Source organism: Oryctolagus cuniculus, chromosome 6, assembly GCF_964237555.1.
Source record: "Oryctolagus cuniculus chromosome 6, mOryCun1.1, whole genome shotgun sequence".
In the NCBI taxonomy this organism is placed as follows: Eukaryota; Metazoa; Chordata; class Mammalia; order Lagomorpha; family Leporidae; genus Oryctolagus; species Oryctolagus cuniculus.
The window spans coordinates 23683454-23703164 of record NC_091437.1 but is presented as its reverse complement, the minus strand read 5'-3'; the positions used below and the strand labels follow the sequence as shown (position 1 = coordinate 23703164).

Below are 19711 nucleotides of genomic sequence, written 5' to 3'. Positions count from 1 at the left end.
AAACCCAACTCTACAGGCACTTCCAAAAATTCAGTCTCTCTCTTTCACCAAAGCAACCTGGGAACTCAAGGCATCAAGAGAGCCGCCGGACTGGACTGAAAACGTGCCTGTAAAATCTCTTTGGGCAACACACAACATCCAAAAGTCAACGCCTGTGAGAAGACGTCGGTCACCAAACACGGAGAACAGGGCAGCCTCAGGAATCCCCAAACGCCCACGCATGCGACCAGCAGCTGCCGGAAGCCAACCAGGTCTCTGTTGGCTGAGCTGCCAGAGCCTAGCCTGCAGCATTCCCACTTTTGGGAAGCCCACCAAGTGCCCCCATAGCACTGAGCCCGTGGCCAGAAACCGGGCAGCAGGGGACACAACTCACTTTTCATGGCTTTCGGGGAGCTTGTGGTTGAGCAAAATGGGTGGGCAAAGGCCTGAAGTCTTCCCCAACTGCAGGTACTAGAGAATATATACGTATAATTTCTGTTATCCTCAAATTAAAAACCACTAAGCCAGGAAATGTTCATGTTTCAGAAAGTCTGAGTGGAAAAAAAAAAAGAGCAAATAAGTATTTTTATAAAGAATAAAGTTTTTAGAAAAACAAAGTCTGAGTGTTTCCCACAGGGTCCTTTAAGCCTCCCAACCTCTTTAAGCGGGGATTCAGTGGGGGTGGGAGTGTCAATGAAATAATGTAAGCCAAGACAGACAGGTGCACAAGCCCCTGCCACAGGCTTGCAGGACCCACAGGCTGGTTCTCGGAATGGAAGATGTCTCCACAGAGGCCTTTCTTCTTGGTTCTGCTGGGCTGTCTTAAGAACTGCATGGCTTACTCAGATTTGTGCTTGACCGTTCGTTTTAAGAAATAGGAGATGAAATGGCCTCATGCGGAACTAAGCACAAAACTGCACTGTCAATCAAACTACACGTGGCTGGCACCAGCATGCAAACCTTTCCTCGAAACAGCCTTGTTGCCCACCTTCCTATCCACCAGCTAAGCCCGCCCACCACACACATCTGACCCCTAGAGTCTTATCTCTGCTGCTGTGTCGTCAGTGCTGTCCTTACCCACCCCTTCTCTACCTGTCTAAATCCTCCCATTCCTCCAAAGTCTGTTTCAACTACCAGCTCCAGGTAAGCTCTCCTAGAGCCCTATCTGAATGGCAGTGTCCCACAGCCACCCCCTTAGGCCCCAGAACTCATATCAGTGCTTCCTTTGTTCTTAGAGCTAGCACTGTGGTGTAAAAGGTTAGGCCACCACCTAAGACACCGGCATCCCATATGGGCACTGGTTTAAGTCCTGGCTGCCCCACTTCTAATCTGGCTTCCTGCTAATGCACCTGGGAAAGCAGAGGATGATGGCCCAAGTGTTTGTACCCCTGCCATCAACATGGGAGACCCCTGAAGAAGCTCCAGACCCACAGCTTCCGGCTGGCCCAGTTCTGACTATTTTGGCCATTTGGCAAATAAACCAGTGGATGGATGATATCTCTGTCTATACTTCTCTATGTCTATAACTCTGCCTTTCAAGTAAACAAATAAATCTCTTTATTATATAAAGTTGGGGCTGGAGTTGTGGTCCAGTGAATAAAACCTCCACCTGCAGTAGTGGCATCCTGCATCAGCACCGGTCCGAGTCCCAGCTGGTCCATTTCCAATCTAGCTCTCCGCTAATGGGCCTGGGAAAGCATCGGAGGATGGCCCAAGTGCTTGTGCCCCTGTTGCCTACATAGGAGACCTGGAAGAAATTCCTGACTCCTGCCTTCAGCATGGCCCAGCCCCAGCCATCACAGCCATCTGGGGAGTGAACCAGTAGATCTCTCTCTCTCTCTCTCTCTCTCTCTCTCTCTCTTTCTGTCTCTCCCTCTAATCCTGACTTTCAAATAAATAAAATAAATCTTTATACACGCATGTGCACACACACACAGTGTTCTTTACAGCCTGGAGCCTGGGGCCATGGGTGCCTTACACTGAGGCATCACAGTGAGCTGCTGGCTTGCAGCTACTGCCACCCTGGGCTGGAGCAGGTACCCTGCCACAACTCAACATGCTGCTTTCACACAGTTTTGCCTATGTGAATAAAACACACCTGAATCTCAGGCCCAGGATAGCGAGGTGCACAAGTGTACTCTCTACCCCATTCTAAAGGGATTTCCACATGTGTTGGTTACGTTTATCCTCTGTAGAACAAACATGTGTGTTCTCTTCATGGGATCTCAAATACCTTTTTAAAAAACTGCTCCAAATGTTATGTCTTCAAAGACAAAAATCCAGGGAAAAGTTACAAACACTTCCGTGAGTGCAGACGCAGCAACAGCAACTGCAGCCCTTGGGCCTCCGGCTTTCCCCTCCAACACCAGACCTCCCTGCCCTGCTTTCCGAAGCCCGAGCCTCTGGCACTTGGGTCCCCACCAGGGCGCAGTAGGTGGCATCTGCTTCTGCAAGGGCCCTTCCTCCACCCCCCATTCCTGCCCCTCTACGGCTTCCACATCTGGTTTCCCTTCAGTGCAAGTTTCACAATGGACAGATTTTGCACTGGGAGGATTTATGGCTCCTGCCGCCCCGCCTTGCTTTTGATATGATTCCATTATGTGCTTAAAATCTGGGCTGTGCTCTTGGCTCCAGGGAGCTGTTTATGACAATTCTTTTACGGCCTTAAATCGCTCACCGTTAAGAACCTGGTCGTGTTCAGAAGCAAGGCCTAGCTGCTAAGACAGAAGACTGCAACATAACTCAAACAGTTCCTTGAAAAGTTTTCTTCGTACAAGATTAATTAAGGGTAGTGTTCGACTGGCAGGTAAATCCTCTGAACAGTACCCTTGACCCTGACCTCCTACAGGGGCTGCCTGAAACACTGATTTAAAAGCAAAGGAGCTGCAACCCCTCACCCCAAGCCCATTACTTCCTCCCTCCGGCTGTGCTGCTTCCTCCAGGAGCAGGAGACCCCACTGACAGAGACTGGGAAACATAAAAATGCCAGTATCGCCAATACTGCCCTCTTGGTAACAAACAGAACGAAGAACCAACCTTCCTTTTCCATCTCTGTCTTGTGTTTTCTGAAGGCAAAGAACTCCAGGAATGGGGAGATAAAGCTTTGATCTGACCTCCAAAGACTTCCCTTGACCAAGGTTTCTCTCGCCTCAGAACCCCCTTTGCCACCCTTCCTTCACCCACCACCAAGAGGGAGGCCACAACCAGCCACGCCAGCCTCCCACAGGGAACTTCCGAGTGTGTCCCTGAGACATTCTGGATGCAGCCCAATCCTCAGGCGTTCACAGCCCTGCAAAAGTGGGAGCTAAACTCCACTTCCCCCTCACACCTCTCCCTACCAGCAGCCCTGCCCTCCACCCCTAGTGCTCTCTCAAGGTCCTGGGGAACCCCTGACCTTCCATACTTCTGAGCCTCTGTGCAAGCTGTGGCCTCCACCCAGAACATCTTCCCCCCACTCCTGCCTGTCAGTCTCCCTTCTCTTCCCCATTACAGCACAAATGCCCACTCTACCCTATAAGAGAGAGAACGGTGCTTCTTCCAGCCTTCTTCTCCCTAAGCCTGGCCCATGACAGACCCTTGGGAGCTCAAGTCTGTGTATCTAAGATTACTGCGGAAGGGCTGCAGACCACCTTTGGCGCTGGTCTAGGATGTGCAGTTAAATTTGAATTTCAGATAAACAACAAATAATTTTTAGCATAAGTTTGACCCAACAAATTTATCCTGTATCCTGCTTAAATCTGGCCACCCTAGCTGGGCACAAACCCTGGGACAGCCTCCAAGGAAAGGAGCTGAGGATCAGATAGCAGCAGCGTGGTGGGAAGGGGAGGCGCGGTGAAGACAGGCAGGAGTGGGGAGGGTGCCCCTACTTCCAGGAGGCAGGCAGCCTGCAGCCGCCATTCTGGTCAGGACCCCAGAGCCATACTGCTCGGATGGAATCCCTGTTTTGTCACTTGCCAATTACACGGGGCAGAGTCCTGACCCAGTCCCTGTGAAATGGGGATGGTCTACTGCAGGAGGTTGTTTTGAGAATTAAAGAAATGACCACTAGAGCAGCATCCAGAGCAGGCTTTGCCCCTGAGGAAGTGCCAATTGAGCAGCCTGTAAATGCTAAAGCAAAGGAACTGGCCAAGCACACCACAGAGGAGGGGCAAGCTCTGGACATTCAATAACCATGAAACAAAACAGGAGTAAACACAGACGGGGCATGTGCAACATGACAGGGACCTGCACTTCATGCCTACCCTGGAGGGTTCTCTAGTCCTCATCAAGTCCAAGTGTTACTTAATGCTACTACTGTTATTATCAGCATCCTCCTCCTCCTCTTTTTACATGAGAAGGGGCAGGGGCACAAAGCGGTAGGCCAGGATTCCAAGACAGTAATTCTGATTGCAGGATCTAATTTCTTGACACAAAATCGTGATGCACACAGATTCGCTCGTCATCCATCCAGGCGTGCCTTCTTTGAGCACCTTCTGTTTGCCAAGCCCTATGACCACATGGGACAGTTAATGAGATACAGAGCAACCTCTGCCATCCAGAGCTCAGGGGCTGATGGGGGAGACCTTGAACAAGACTTTGTAAGTGTAAGGAATGATCAGAGAGAAAAGGAGGCGACAGATAGACAGACAGCAGGGCCTCTCCCTGGCTGGGAGACAGCAAGATATTCACTGTCCAGGAACGCTTCCCTCCCTGCAAATCAACACCTTTGCAGGTTCGAAGTAAACAGGCACAACCAGCCGGCCAAGGGGAGAGGACGAACTTTCCCAGCAGAATGGGTAGCTGCAAAGCCTCAAGTTGAGAAGCACCTGGAGCTTTCTAGAAACTCAAGAATTAAAGGGTGTGGCTAGAGGCTGGGTGGTGAGCAGGCTGTAAAGCAGGCCAGTAATGGGCAGCTCCAGGACCCTCCTGAGAACATGAGGCCTGGCCTGGCAGGAGAGGTGGAGACACAGCAAGGCAGAAGATGACGGCGTGATATCAGCAGGGGTAAACTGATGTGTGTCAAGCAAAAGGGGGCAGCTCTGAAGATGGAGCCTGGGCCCTCAGCATGGGACTGACCTAAACTGCCAAGGCCTCTCTGAGTTGAATGCTCCTGAGTTTCTGTTCTAAGGACGTTCTGATGAGTTGGGAAGGGAGCAGAGAAGCTTGCAACGCATGCCCAGGCCACACTACTCAGAGAGGATGGCGAGCGTCACTTTCCTCACCATCCTTTATGCAGGGCTGATGACATCCTTGTCACCAGTGTCTGCACAGCCCTGCTCTCTCCTTGCGGAGCCCAGGGCCTGCAATCGTGTCTTCACACCACCACAGCATTGCATTGAGCTCTTCCATGGTTTCCTCATCCCCGGTCTGGGCACTCAGGGTAACTGTTTTTACCAAGACACATCATTCCATGTGGCGTTTCCCCACCACTGGCTTTTGAAGAGACTTTCTGAGGTGGATAAATGGGATCAAGTGATTTACTTCAATCCCTCTGGACACACACTCTAAGTATACCTTCCCTAAACCCTTGCAGTGACAACACACAACCAAGGCTTATGAAAGCGCTCCTTCCTTATTTTGTTTGGATGTAACTATTAAAAATAAACATTTCCTTAAAGGGTAGCACCAAAACCAAAGTGCCACGATGTTGCAGCACTGATGCGCATCTCCTTGACTGCTGCCAAGGAGGCCCATTCTTGTATGAATTTAAGAAAATTTCCCCCTGCGTTGTCCTTTGAGACCTTTTTTCTCATTTACATGGAGGGCTTTCTCTGGAATTAATTTTGCTTCACGATGCAAAGATGTCATCTGCAGGGGTGTTGCTGAGTGAAGAAAGGGCGGAACAAATGGGACCTGATGCTCTGTCCCCTGTGTGGGGGAAGTCTCAGAGCATCCTCCACTCCCATTTGGGTGGCAGGGACTCTGCTGTCCCCGGGCTGCCGTAAGCCTAATTCAGTCCCACCCAGCTGTCCCTGAGGTTTCCTCCGGGCTGAGAAACTCAGCATCCCTGAACAATCCCAGTGTCAACAACAAAACCCGGGGCTACGTGGCGCAGCGGGTTAAGCTGCTGCTTGCCACACCAGCATCCCATATTGGAGTGCCAGATCAAGTCTGTGATGCTCCGCTTCCGATCTAGTTCCTTGCTATTCCAACTGGCAAGGCAGTGGAAGACGGCACAAGTGCTTGGGCCCTCCCACCCACATGAGAGATCAGGATAGTTTCTGACTCTTGGCTTCAACCTGGCCCAGACCAGGCTGTTGTGGCAGTTTGGGGAGTGAAACTGTGGATGGAAGATCTCTGTTGCTCGTCTTTTAAATAAATCTTTTTAAAAAATAAAAACAAAATTGTAACACATCTTCTATGCTATTGGGGAAAAAAAAAAACAACAAATGCAGGAGTTGTTCTGGAGACCCTAGCCCTTCAGTACCTGGGACAAGGTTCTGGGCAGGCAGGCAGTGTGAAGGACTGTGCCGAATGGGGACCAGCAAAGGAAAGAAGTGAGTGGGAGGTGTAAGAGAGGAGACACTGATGTGTCTGTCTCCCAGCTCCAGGACAGGAAACAGCCTTGCCCAGCAAGCCACATCCGCTCAGGAGACTGAGAGTGTGGTGTCCATCCACATACCTGGGGGCTTCCTGAAAACCACTCTCCTGGTAATCACCTCCACTTAGCCAGGAATGAGTCCTGCTCTGAGCCAAGCACCAGTGAGAAGACACAGAGCCAATCTTGAGAGAACCAGCAGAGCAGAGACTCTTACAGTATACCCCCAGGTAAACAGGAACACAGGGTGTCGTGAGGCTGCTGCAGGCACAGTGGGCACAGGGAAATTGAGCGAGACATGGAGTGGCTGCAGTCGGAAGGGTGTTAGCACAGCTAGGTCTGGAAAGCGAACACTGGAGCAGGGGCAACAGGACAGACAGCTGCCTGACCACAGCCTGCAAAGGGTGAGGCCAGGGCAAGGACCCTGGGATACAGCCATTGGGATGTCTGAGGGCCAAGACCAGGTATAGCCACATGAGATCCTGGGTCAGAGAAGGACCTGGGGCAGGGACTGCTCCCCGAAGATCCTGTGTGAGCAGCAAGGATGACGAAGGGCCCTAATCGGCCAACTGCTCATCCTTCATGCCCAACACCAGGTCGCTTCCTCCAGTAAGCCATCTGACGAGTCGCAGGCACCAGCTTGCCTCTATCACATTGCCTCTGTGGGACCTCCCATCAACCCCTGTGGCTACTGCATAACCCACTAGAGACTGAGCTACTTAGGGACAGACACACACCTGCCTCTGTCACCTCAGGTCCCCAGCTCTTTCTGCAGACCCTAACACAGTGGGTTCTCAGTAAATGTGAACAGAATATATAAATCACCAAGTCTCTGCACCCTCCAGGAATAAGGTCCTGCTTCTGCCCCCTTCCTGCTCTGTGCCCCCCCACCTGTATCTGTAGAAGTCAGCTTAGCCACCAATGGTTGTTGGGATGTACACACACACACACACAAACACGGGGTGGGGGGCTGTACCTCAAGAGGCAGGGCATATGTACCGTCCTTCCCTATACCACAGGGGACTTCTCGAAGCAGACGGTGGCACAATGCATGGGATTCCCTGCCCCAGGACCACCCTACCGTGGCTGCATAGCCACCCAGCTCAGGCTCAGCAGAGTCTGTGCCCTGCAGGTGTGTTGGGGGCCAACTGCATGGTTGCCCAGTTGCACAGCCTCTCCCACAGCCACCTGAGACCAAGGCCCCCCTCCATCCTCTCCTGTACCCATGGCTCCAGGGGAGCTCACACACAAACTGTGGTCAGCTCCATCTGTGCAGACACAACTGCTGTATTTTGCAGACTAAAGACCAGCACCCCTGTTAGATTGAGGAACACCTGACCTCTGGTCCAGCTCAAGTAGTAGTGGAACTTAGGGCTGTGTTTTAGGACCAGTGACTTTTTCCTATTAAAATGCCAGACTCACAAGCTCTAGGACTTTTAGACTCCACATAATTAACTCATAGATTCTTGAAACAAATATGTTAGAAATATTCTGATAATGAAAATCAGTATTTCACACTTGGTAATTAAGAAATCCCTTTTTCAAGATAAAACGTATTGGGACTGGTACTGTGGCATAGTAGGTTAAGCATCTGCCTATGGCACCAGCATCCCATATCAGTGCCACTTCAAGTCCCAGATGCTCCACTTACAATCAAGCTCCCTGCTGAGGGCCTGGGGAAGCAGTGGAAGATGGCCCAAGTGCTTGGGACCCTGTACCCACATGGGAGACCTGGAAGAAACTCCTGGCTCCTGTTCAGATCATCCCAGCTCCAACCATTGTGGCCAATCGGGGAATGAACCAGTGAATAGAAGACCTCTGTCTCTGTCTTTCCCTCTCTCTGTGTATAACTCTGCCTCTCAAGTAAATAAATAGATATTTTTTAAAAAATAAAATGCATTCTTTTTGGAGGGCAGTTTTATGAAAAGCCTTAAAAATAGGCCTATCCCATAGCCCAGTGATCCCGGATTCAATTTAACAGACTACTTCAAAACTGAGCTACAAGAATTTCTGTCAACCAACACTGTTTTGTTTGCAAGAGCACATGATTAAAAATCATCCATCAGGAAGTAATCAGGGCATTAATATTGGCACAACTGGATAGAGGGACACTCTATATCCAAAAACGTGATCACAGCAGAAGTTAGCACTTACAAAACACTCAGCACTTTGCAAAGGAACACATTCAAGGTTTATAAATACCATCCCATTTAATTTTTCCTATGCTATAGGAACCTTTATGAGCCCCATTTCACAGATGAGTAAATCAATACCTTAAAGGAGTTCAGTCATGTACCTTCAGTACCTACAGTTCTGATTCTACCCAGGCAGTCTGACTCAGCACACCCATCTCCCAGCCCTTGTACTACCTGGACTCAAGAGATACCCATAAAACAGAACCTGCAGAACCAAAACTAGTCCCACAGAACCATACCAAGACCCATCGGCAAGTACACGAGGAGGTTATGAGACAGTACGTGCAGCCTCACCCCATTTTTCACTCACATGCAAGGCAAAAACACACACACACACACACACACACACACACACAAACAGGGTTTGGAAAGCTACCCCTGCTCACATCTTGATAGAGCTCTCTGAGTGGGTGGAAAGCCTTGTGTTTGCTGATTTTTCCCATAACAAACATTTTGCTTCTGTATTAAGAAAAACTTTAAATGTTAGGAAACTAACATGAATGCCAAAGTCACTCCCACACATTCATCTTCAGCTCCTGCTTGGGTCCTGCTTTCAGGATGGGCACAACTGCTCTGCAGGCTCCCTAACCGAAACTAACCATTCCTTTAACATGACCCTAACCCTAACCCTATCCCTAAACCTAACACTAACCCTAACCCCAACTAACCCTAACCTTATCCCTAAACCTATTCCTAAACCCAACCCTAACTTTAACCATAGCATACTCTTAACCCTAAACACAACCCTAAAACTTACACCTAATCCTCACCCCAAAACCAACCCTATCCCTAAACTGTAACCATAACCCTATCCTTAAACACTAACCCTAACTCTAAAAGAAACACTAAACCCTACCCCACCCCTAAACCTAACATTAACTCTAACCCCGACTAACCCTAACCCTTGCCCTAAACCCTAAACCTAATCCTAAACTTAACCCTAAACCTTAACCCTAAATTCTAACCATAATCATACCTCTAATCCTAACACCAACTCTAAAACCTACCCCTAAACATGACCCTAACACTAATTCTAACCCTAACTCTTATCCTACCCCCAACCCTAACCTAACCCTGAAACCTAACTATAACACCAAACCTAACCCTAACCATACTCCTAAAACTAATCCCTAATCCCACCCTAACCCTAACCCGGACCCTACCCCTACCACCACCACAACCCCAACCCTAAATCTAACCCTGAAACCTAACCATAACCCTATTCCTAATCCTGAACACTAACCCTAACTTACTCTAACCATTACACTTAACACTATCCCTAACCCTATCCCTATCCCAAAACCCTAAACTTGAACCCTAACACTAAGCCTAACCCTGGACCCTAACACTAACACTAACACTGACCATAACCATAAAAACAAACCATATCCCTTGAGGCTACAACACTCTCCTGAGCAGGGAGGAGACCACACAGATTTCCCCCCACCCCCGCTCCTTCCCTTGTCTTCCCAGAAGCCCCTCTGGGCGCCTGCACCCCTAGAAGTGCCAGATGAAAACATAGCCCTGGATACCCCCCGGAAGTGCCAGATGACAGCATAGCCCTCGGTAAGCTCTGCCACTGGAGCCAAACTCAGCCACCCACTGCCTCAGCCATTCCAGTACTGTCACGGGCTCTCTCGTGGAAGGCTGCACTGAGAAGTGAGAGCTGACAGGCCTGAGGTGGGAGCCAGCGCCATGGTGCACTAGGCTAATCCTCCGCCTGCGGTGCCAGCATCCCATATGGGCACCAGGTTCTAGTCCTGGTTGCTCCTCTTCCAGTCCAGCTCTCTGCTGTGGCCTGAGAAGGTGGTGGAGGATGGCCCAAGTGCTTGGGCCCCTGCACCCGCATAGGAGACCAGGAAGAAACACCTGGCTCCTGGCTTCGCATCGGCGCAGCTCCGTCCGTTGCAGCCATTTGGGGAGTGAACCAGCAGGAGGACCTTTCTCTCTGTCTCTCCCTCTCACTGTCTGTAATTCTACCTGTCAAATACATAAATAAAAATCTAAAAAACAACAACAACAATAACAAAAACAAACGCCACTTGGACTCTGGCATCCACATCTGAGTGCCGGGTTTAGAGCCCCAGCTCTGTTCCTGATTCCAGCATCCTGCTCACATGCACCCTGGGAAGCAGAGATGATGCGTCAAGGACTTGGGTCCCCACTTTCCATGTGAGACCCAGATAGAGATCCTGGCTCCTGGCTTTGGAATGGCCTGGTCTGGCCTGGTCCCAGCTGTTGTGGGCATTTGGGAAGTGAACCAAGCAGGCAGAAGATCTTTGTCTCAGCCTTTCCAAATAAAATGAATATATTTTCAAAAGTGCCAACCAGGAAAAGAAGTTCTAAGAATGAAACAGTATATATAAAATACAGAGAGTCACAATGCCAGGCCACTGGCTCAGGGCAGGCACCCTGCCTGACACTGTGTTTAATCTCACAACCAACTGTAACAGGCACTGTGGCTACCCATACTTTACAGATGAGGGAACGAAGTCTTGGGGTGGTGACATCACTTGGGCATTTCTGCCACCATGGCTACTCCTTGCCCCCTACAGTGTACCACACAGGCCTACAGTGTCCAGATGGTTAGTGCTGTCATGTTCCCTGCAAGCCCCCGTCTACCTTTGGAACGTAGTGTCACTCTGAGGAACCCCTGGTTGTCCCCACCCACACAGCCTAGAGAAGCCACAGACCCCCCCCCCCTTAGGGTGCCTTCCTTAGGCAGTGACCAAGACTCCCCACACACAGACTCTTTGAGTCAGTTCCAGTAACCAAGGCAAGGGCTCACAGCAGGACAAACCGTGAGGAACCTCTGTCCAGAGCTGCCCTGTGCTCTGACCCCCAGAGCCGCTGGCCCAACAGGGACTGCTCTCACCTGAGGGGTCAGGCTTGCTGGCACACGCAGCACCTGAAGTCTTCATCAGGGAACTGGGTCTCAGGCCTGGGTCTGCCAGCGGCTCAGAATGGTACGCTTGCCTGGCTGGAGGGAGAATCCAGCAAGTCAGAAAAGCAGCGCCCTTTGTAGCCTTTCCGCCGCCACGTCTGGGCAGAGGCAGAGCGGCGGCACTGGAAGGGTGAGCGCTGTAGTCTGAGTGTACAAGTGCGTGGAGGGGCGCACTGAGAGCGGGAGGGCAGCGGATGTGAGTGTGCAAGTGAGTGCATGTGCGCCGCTGAGAGCTGCAACTGCATCTCTGCTCGGCTCTGCCGTGCCGGGGCGGGCGGCGGGCGGGCTGGGAAGGTCTCCTCCCCCCACCACATTGAGAAATCTCAGTGAGTCACCGAGTGGTTCTGCATATTAATGAGCTCGCTCTGCAAGGGCAGCAGCGGATTTAAAAGAGGCCAGGGAGGGCGGAGGGAAGCCGCGGAGAGCGCGTGGAGCCCAGCTCAGAGCGCAGCGCGCACTGGCCAGACGACAGCCCCGGGCACCCACTGACGGCCACAGCCAGAGGGAGCTGAGCCGGGACATTCACTCCAGGCAAGAGAGCCGAGGCAGGCGGAGTCCCTGGGCCGTCTCGCGGACTGGCCGGAACCCTCCCTGTGTCCCGGCTCCCGCGCTGCACCCCTCCGGCCAGCATGAGGCTCCTGGCGGCTGCGCTGCTGCTGCTGCTCCTGGCGCTGTGCACGGCGCGTGTGGATGGTGAGTGCCGGAGGTCCCCCTTGTCGCCGTACCAACCCGCCCGGGATCCCAAATGCCAACTGCTAATCTCAGGATCCCCGGGGTCTGGATGGGCACCCAGGGCCACCCAAGAGCAGGAGACCTCTGCGCAACTGAGCAGCCCCGGCGTGCACTCTCTCCCGCAGGGTCCAAATGCAAGTGCTCAAGGAAGGGACCCAAGATTCGCTACAGCGACGTGAAGAAGCTGGAGATGAAGCCCAAGTACCCGCATTGTGAGGAGAAGATGGTTATGTGAGTTCTGTCCTCGCGCCGTGCTCCTGTCTCTTAACCCCGGGCAGGGGCACAGCGGGGGCTGGGTCGGGTTAGCGAACGTTTTCCTCTGCCATTGTCAAGGCCTCAGGGATGCCTTTGTAATTGCCCAGTGAGTCCTTAGGACGCTGGCACCACCATCTGGACGACAGTCTGGAAAGGGGGTCACTGTCCCTGCTCCGGAAACAGCGAGGTCACCCTTGCCAGGATTCACACGGTCAGGCTTGGGGTCTGCACTAGCAGCTGCCTACCCTGCAGGGGCCCCTGTGTGCCAACTTAGAACCCCCAGATGGAAATCACTCTGAATACTCTCACACTCTAACTGGGAGGGGTGCTGCCCTCCTGTCACTGGAGAGAGGTTGTCACAAACATCCCCTCGTCAGGACTTTCCTTCCAGGGCCTTTTTGCAATCAGGGGACCATCTAGTAGGCTGGCCGATGCCCGCTCCTGGAGTTTGCATTTGGAGAAGGCTCAGGCCCCTCCCTCAGTGGCTGGACTCCCTGCAGGTCCCTGAGCCCGAGCAGTCCTGCACACTGTGGGGTTAATGTGCCCCGCACCAGGAGCCCTGCTTGGTGGGGACGCGGGGCAACGTCAAAACTGGGGCAGAGTGAGAGAACACGGAGTCTCCTCATTCCTCTCCCTTCTCAATTAACCACTTGCAGCCAACGCTGCTGTCTCCCCATCAATGAGCTCTTGGCTAGGAAGGGAGACCTTGGCAAAGCAGCTTCCAAATATGTGCCACAGACCACTGCTCCTCGTCTCTCCCCACCCTGAAACAGGCACACTTTATTCTCAGGCAGGCAGGCGCCACCCATGGGCTGGTCTGTGGGCCCCAGAGCCTCCACATTGCATCTGCTGAGGCAGGACACATCTTGTACCTCCCATCGTCTGGGACTGCACAGTTGGGCTAAAGTTAGTGGAATTTGGAAAAACCAAATTCCTTGCCCTTGGCCTCATATACCAAGTCCAGGAAAACTATCCCCAGCCACTTGTGGTGATGGCCAGGGGTCAAATGAGCTGAAGGAGGAGCTCCAAGCACCATAGCACTTTCAGGCTGGGGAATGAAAATGACAGAGGCTATTTAATACCCACTTAGAACCGCGAAACGTGCCAAAGACCGAGAGCTGCTGAGACCCTGCTGGAAATGGGACAGTGACATCTCAGGACAGGACCCTTGGCCAACAACAAGCTTACTCTTCCTGGCCAGACTTGCCCTAATGTGATAGGAGATAACAGCCAGGAAAGTGCATGAGGCACCCTGATGTCACTGTGAGAGGAACCTCACGTGACTAACCCAGTCACTCTCTCCTGAGTCCCCACCCTGTGCTGCAGGGGCTGGAGGTACCTCTCCCCTCCTGCCATCCCAAGTGCCTGGAGATAAGACATGGAACCTGCACTCTGCCAAAGCAGATCTCTAGCCACAAAGACTTAAAAGCAAGTCTTCTAACTACCCCGAGACACCCAGAAACCTCCACTCAGGGAGAGGGCAGAGCGGTCTGCTTGGTGAGAAGTCCTTGCACCCAGCATAGCACAGACTCTATAAAGGATCACTTGTGGCATACATATGTCCACTGAGCTCTTGCTGAAAACCCTGGCAGCCAGAGCAGCCAAGGAGATGGCCGCCAAGACCCAGAACTTCTGATAACTGTGGAGGTCATGGATCCCGTCTACCCCCGACAACTGACTTTCATAATCCTGGTCTCACAGTGCAGTATGGAGCACTGTAGCAGGAGGGCTCAGCCTCCTGTCCTGCTGGCCCTGGCCTTTTGTATTCAGGACGCCCAGCCTGTACACTGACCCAACCTGAGAAGGGGAGTTATAGGCTGTGCTGCATACACAGAGAAAAACACATTTGCTACACTCCTGCAGGGGTCCTAGGCACACTGGGGAAGGGAGGCTGACAGATCACACCAGGATCCTGGCCCCAAGGAAGGAGAGGCACTTCCTGTTGGGGTCCAGTGAGGTCAGGGCCCAGTCTCCCAGCATTGGCACTGGCGGGCACCCCAGGAATGCACAGTGCAGAGAAAGGAGGAACGCAGGTTGTCCACAAATGCCCTGCTTCCACTTTACTGGCAAAATTCAGCTTGCTTTCCCCCCACACCGAGGGCTGAGCACGAGGAAACCCTGCCCCCATCCCAAGCCTGGCCCACGAGCCCTGCCACTCTACCTGTGGTAACTTGCAGGAACTGGCAGATCCCTCCCTCCCCACCCACTCACCTGCCCCAGGTCCCCCAAGCCACTCCAGCACCACCCCTCGCCCTACTGTGAGCCCCCCGGAAGCGGCATCTACTCATCTCACTTTGCACTTTGCCTTCAGGGTCACTCATTTCTGAATACCACCCTCCACCCCCAGAGGCTGGGAGAAGCACAGTGGTTCTGGGCAGCAGGCTCGCCTGCCCTTCGGGCCAGGGCTCACACACACAAAGGCTCCTCTTTCTCCTTAGCTGCCTCATTCCCCCTTAATTACTAACAACATCTGTTCATTGTGTGTCCACTCAGTTCAGATTCTTTTCCTCAGCCATTACAAATGCCCCGTGAGGTAGGTCCTGTTACTGTACCCATTTTACAGATGGGCAAACTAGATTCAGGGATCATCCAAGGCCCCATAGCCAAACCTAGGATTCAAGCCCAGGTCCATGCACTGTGCAAAGTGCTACCGCACTCCTCTATCACTTGGCTAGGCCTTGAAACATCAGTGCATGGAGGCCTGAGTGCTTCAGGCTACAGGGCAGGCCGGCCATGCTCCTACCTCAAGGTGAGACAGCTGGAGCTTGCACTCAAGACTCAAAATGAGCTTCAGGGCCAACAAGGCTCTCTTCTCAGGCTCAGCAGGTGCCTGGCCCTGGGACAGTCTGCAGAGGTCAGGGGCTGGGGTGAAGGTCAGACACAGGCCATGGCATCACAGAGCAGGTGTTATCACCACCAAAGGCTCCACACACCTTGCTGGATATACCTTGGTCCAGGTCACAGGAGCTGGGAACTTCTTCTGACCTTTGTACCCCAAGAGAGGCCTGAGCCCTGGAGAGAACCCACAGCTGGGAACAGGGGTGGATAGAGATTCCCCCAGACCTCCAGGGCTCAGAGGGAAAGGTGAAGGCATGACTCACAGGACCAGATCTCAATGTAGGTCAGAGATTGAGGGGACACCAACCTTCTAAGAGTCAGCCAGGGCATGGGCTCCATTGAGAAGAGGCCACAGTCTCTTGGGAATCTGATTTGGAAGGACGTGGGCTATAATTCAGACTCTCAACCCTCTACCCATCCTGCCCTGTTTCAGCATCACCACCAAGAGTGTGTCCAGGTACCGGGGGCAGGAGCACTGCTTGCATCCCAAGCTGCAGAGCACCAAGCGGTTCATCAAGTGGTACAATGCCTGGAATGAGAAGCGCAGGTAAACCCTCGCCCACCTCTGCCCTCCTACCCACCTGCTCTGCTGCGGCTCTCAGCATGGGAAGCGGCACTCCTGTCCAGGTCCTCCAGCCCTGTCTAATGAGGGAACCCCCATCACAACAGCCACAGGTGGTCCCCAGACACTATTTACATACCCCAGGGTCAAGGGCCTCACCCTTAACAAGCAGCTATTACTCTCCTCTTAGACTGGTAGAGCACCACCAGGTTTTCCTCTTGTGGACTAAAGTCTGTCTCATTCTAACTTTTCTATCATAACCTTAACCCTGCTCTTAGTCAAGTCACTAAGCTGCTCATTGTCTGGGTGGTCACCTGCTAGGGCAGGCCTCTGGGCTTCTTCTGGGGTGAGCTGTGGATGCCACAAGGTGATGAGGGTGACTCCAGGCCAATATCAGATTCTCTACTCTAAGATGCCTCATGCCCTCTGCCGCCCAGACCCCTGATACACACTCCTTTTTTCTGCGCAGGTGCCAGAAGGTACCTTGGGTTTGACTCCTTAACATCAGATCCCCCCTTTACCCCAAGGGAGAGGCCCATACCCTGTGCTCATCAGGCAGCTTCTCAGCTCCAAAGCCCTGGGCCTGAGGCCTGCCCTTGGAGAGAGAGGCCACTGCCTACCCACCCCCTCAAATCCCCACCACATGCCGCAAGAAGGCAAAGCTGTCCTGGTGCAGGCCCAGCCTCAACACTCAGAGCCTGTTTATACCTTCCCCTGCATAGCACAGCCAGGGACGTGCACCCATGCAGGTGACTACTGAGAGGGAAGCCAAGGCTAGTGACAAGGGGCCGACGTGCTGGGAGCACAGGGAAGGGGGCCGGGCCTCCAGCGGGGGAGGTGCAGAGAGGGTGGACGCCTGCCCCAGCCTTCCCATCCCCTGGCCCTGCACTGCTCCACAGCTCTCCCACTGCTCTCCCACAGCTGGCACCTGGGCCTGGCTCCTGTACCTGAGCCTTCAGTGCTGCCTCCAAAACTGCCTCGTCTGCAGTTGCTTGAAATAGAAAGTGATGAGGGCAAGAGATTCTTTTCTATGAATCTGATGGGAGCGAAGCCTTCTTTCTGCTCAGGGCAGTCAGCTCACGTGGCAAAAGCAGGACCTGCTCTGTCCACATGCTGTCCCCCTTCAGGCCCTGTGTCATCAAAAGTAGCACATTGCTAACCCCAGGGCCAGCTCAGCAAGGAAGCCAACAGCACCTCCATCCGGCTCAGGAGAGACATGCACCCACTCCCACAACGTCCCTCACCCCTACCCCTGGACCGTGGTTTTGAAGGAGAGAAGGCACCCACAGGTCCAGATATGACCCTGGCTCCCTTTTCTTCCTGCACATCCCAGTGGTGAAAGCAGTGAGAACCTCCCAGTACCAGGCCTTCCGTCATTTTGTGACAAAGTCAAGGTGGCAGTGTGCTGAGGTGGCCTGGCCAGAGGAGGGGAAGTACCCCTGTAAAATTTAGGTGGAAAATGAAATCTCAGAAACCTCCTTGAGCTGGCTCTGGGGTTAGCCTCGTTCTACTTTGATGACACAGGGCCTGGAAGGGGAAAGAGAAAGCATAGGGCAGGTCCTGCTTTAGCCACATGGGCTGCCTACCTGAATGCAGAATGGAGATAGGAGAATTGTGTTAAGCCACCTTTGCAGAGAGAGAGGGAGAGAGGAGGGAGGAGGGGGATACACATTGGGTCCAGGTCCTCGGGGACCAGAGACACAGGAGCTCCAAGCACCTCGGAGGCCAGAGCTTCCTGCTGTCATAGGAAGCAGGTGCTTTGGGTGTCTGATTTCCATGGCCTTGCCCAGAAATCAAGCAAGAAAGTGGAGAGGTAGACTGAGTGTGAAGCATGATCTGGGGGCAGCAATGAGACAGAATCAAAGAGAACAAAACTGCGTACATGCAAAAAAGGCTTGGGGGGTGAGGGAAAGTACTGGTGATCAGTAACTGGTGACTGGCAGAGGTGAGGCTGTGCAGCCCAGAGGAAGTGAGTGTGAGACACAGCCGCCTCCTGTCCAGACCTAGGCCCTCTCTAGGCTTCAGGCAGCAGCCTCTAGAACTGGACTTTCTCTTCTCTTGTTCTGAATCCTTTGGATAAAAGGCTAAGCTACAAACCCAAGTCAAGGGAGAGGTCCTTTGTACCCTCACTATTGTCTTGACACAAAGACTGAGTCCAGGTGAGAAGCAGCAGCAGGTCCAATAGCAGCCTGCCAAGCTGGACAGAGACGTCCTTCCGGCCATGATGGTGGTGTCACTGGCAGTTCTTGAGACTTGGGCCTCAGTCTCCTCTTACGCAGACTGGGTTCGTGCCACAGGGTTCTGAGAATTAAGTAAGATGGCAGAGGTAGAAGCTGATAGGAAGGACATAGCCAGGCATGTGTGAGCTGTAGTCATCCCTCCCACTAGCCCTGGAGTGCACCTGAGCCACTTACACTCATGTTTTCTCTTCACAGGGTCTACGAAGAATAGGGAAAAAAAAATCTCAGACAGGAAAACTCCAGACTGGTTGGGAGACTTTGAGCAAAGGACTTTGCAGATTTTCAAAACTCAAAACAAACACCTTCCTTTCTCACAGGCATAAGACACAAAATATATATTGTTACGAGGCACTTTTACCAAGGGTCAGTTTCTACATTTTATAGCTGCGTGCGAAAGGCTTCCAGATGTGAGACCATCTCTCCTGCGCCCCAGACTTCATCACAGGCAAAAAGGGGGGAAATCATGCCTTTCCTTTAAAACAAAACAAAAAAAAAGGCGTTTTTGTATCTGACCATATGTCACCATGCTTTTGAGCTTTATATGCGCCCGGGAGGAAAAGTGGGCTTGGTTGGGACATTTCATTGCAGGCCTGCTCTGTCCCTGGCTCTGGAAGCTTCCGCTCCAAGGCCCTGGTGCCTCGGCACAGCTGCTGGGGGCTCTCCTGGGCTTACAACCAAGGTCACAGCCTCAGTGTGACTCTGTAGTGGCCCTGTCACTGGGCATGCAGGGGCAGGTCTTTCTGCACCTTTTCTTTGAGGAACTCAAGCTTGGTAGCTTCCTTCCTCCCTGGTCACCTTCGACTCACTCTAGGTATCAACTCCAAGATCACGCGGTGGCCAATGGAGGGAGGGCCGCTGGGGGCTTTTCTCTGACATGGGGGTTTGTGAGAAGGTCTCGTCTTCCCTCTGAATGCTCTGAAAGCATGTGAAGTTTCCAGCACTTAGTGAAAACCCTAGGAGAAAATTTACAAAGACATGCACAGCACACAGCCACCAAAACATGTTCTACCGACAAGGGACAACTTCTCCCCCACCAAAAAGGGACACACACACAAAAGCAATAGACATGTGACTCCCCACTTAATTCTGCTGGGGTGAACACACAGCCCTCTTTTGAAAGCTAAGACAGCCACGCGCCCTTGTCTTTGTCCACAGCCCGTGAGAATGTCCTCCGCTGTACCACTGTGCTATGTGCTGCATACATGTCAGTCACCAGTAGTGTTGCATGCCGGCTTCATGTGCTTTCTAAGACAAAAAGAAACATAATAAAATATATTTGAAATGTACCCAAATTCTAGACTTCTGACTTCTATTTTCCTATTAAAAGCTAGAATGGTTGTAAAATATTTACCATGTCCTCAATCAATGGGGACAAACATACTGGGCCAGGAAACTCATGTTTCCCAAATGCCAGTCTGCACTGCTATGTCTGTGGAAGGTGTGGGGCTG

The 19711-nt window shown here is 52.4% G+C and overlaps 1 protein-coding gene and 1 long non-coding RNA gene across 2 annotated transcripts in view; one reads left to right on the top strand and one right to left on the bottom strand.

Annotated features, from left to right (window-relative positions):
* The window catches only part of LOC127490504 (uncharacterized), a 133370-nt gene that overhangs the window by 101991 nt on the left and 11668 nt on the right, over positions 1 to 19711 (bottom strand). The window lies entirely within an intron of this gene.
* On the top strand, positions 11851 to 19554 carry CXCL14 (C-X-C motif chemokine ligand 14). Its single transcript, XM_070076119.1, has 4 exons — positions 11851 to 12328; positions 12493 to 12598; positions 15894 to 16007; positions 18458 to 19554. The coding sequence occupies exons 1-4, from the start codon at positions 12265 to 12267 to the stop codon at positions 18471 to 18473; spliced, it is 300 nt and encodes a 99-aa protein (XP_069932220.1). The 5' UTR covers positions 11851 to 12264; the 3' UTR covers positions 18474 to 19554.

What these genes read in the sequence shown, in the direction of transcription:
- CXCL14 (XM_070076119.1), top strand. Translation starts at nt 12,265, where the DNA reads ATGAGGCTCCTGGCGGCTGCGCTGCTGCTGCTGCTCCTGGCGCTGTGC. An exon ending in GTGCACGGCGCGTGTGGATG is followed by an intron (nt 12,329 to 12,492) that starts GTGAGTGCCGGA and finishes TCTCTCCCGCAG; the next exon opens with GGTCCAAATGCAAGTGCTCA. An exon ending in TGTGAGGAGAAGATGGTTAT is followed by an intron (nt 12,599 to 15,893) that starts GTGAGTTCTGTC and finishes GCCCTGTTTCAG; the next exon opens with CATCACCACCAAGAGTGTGT.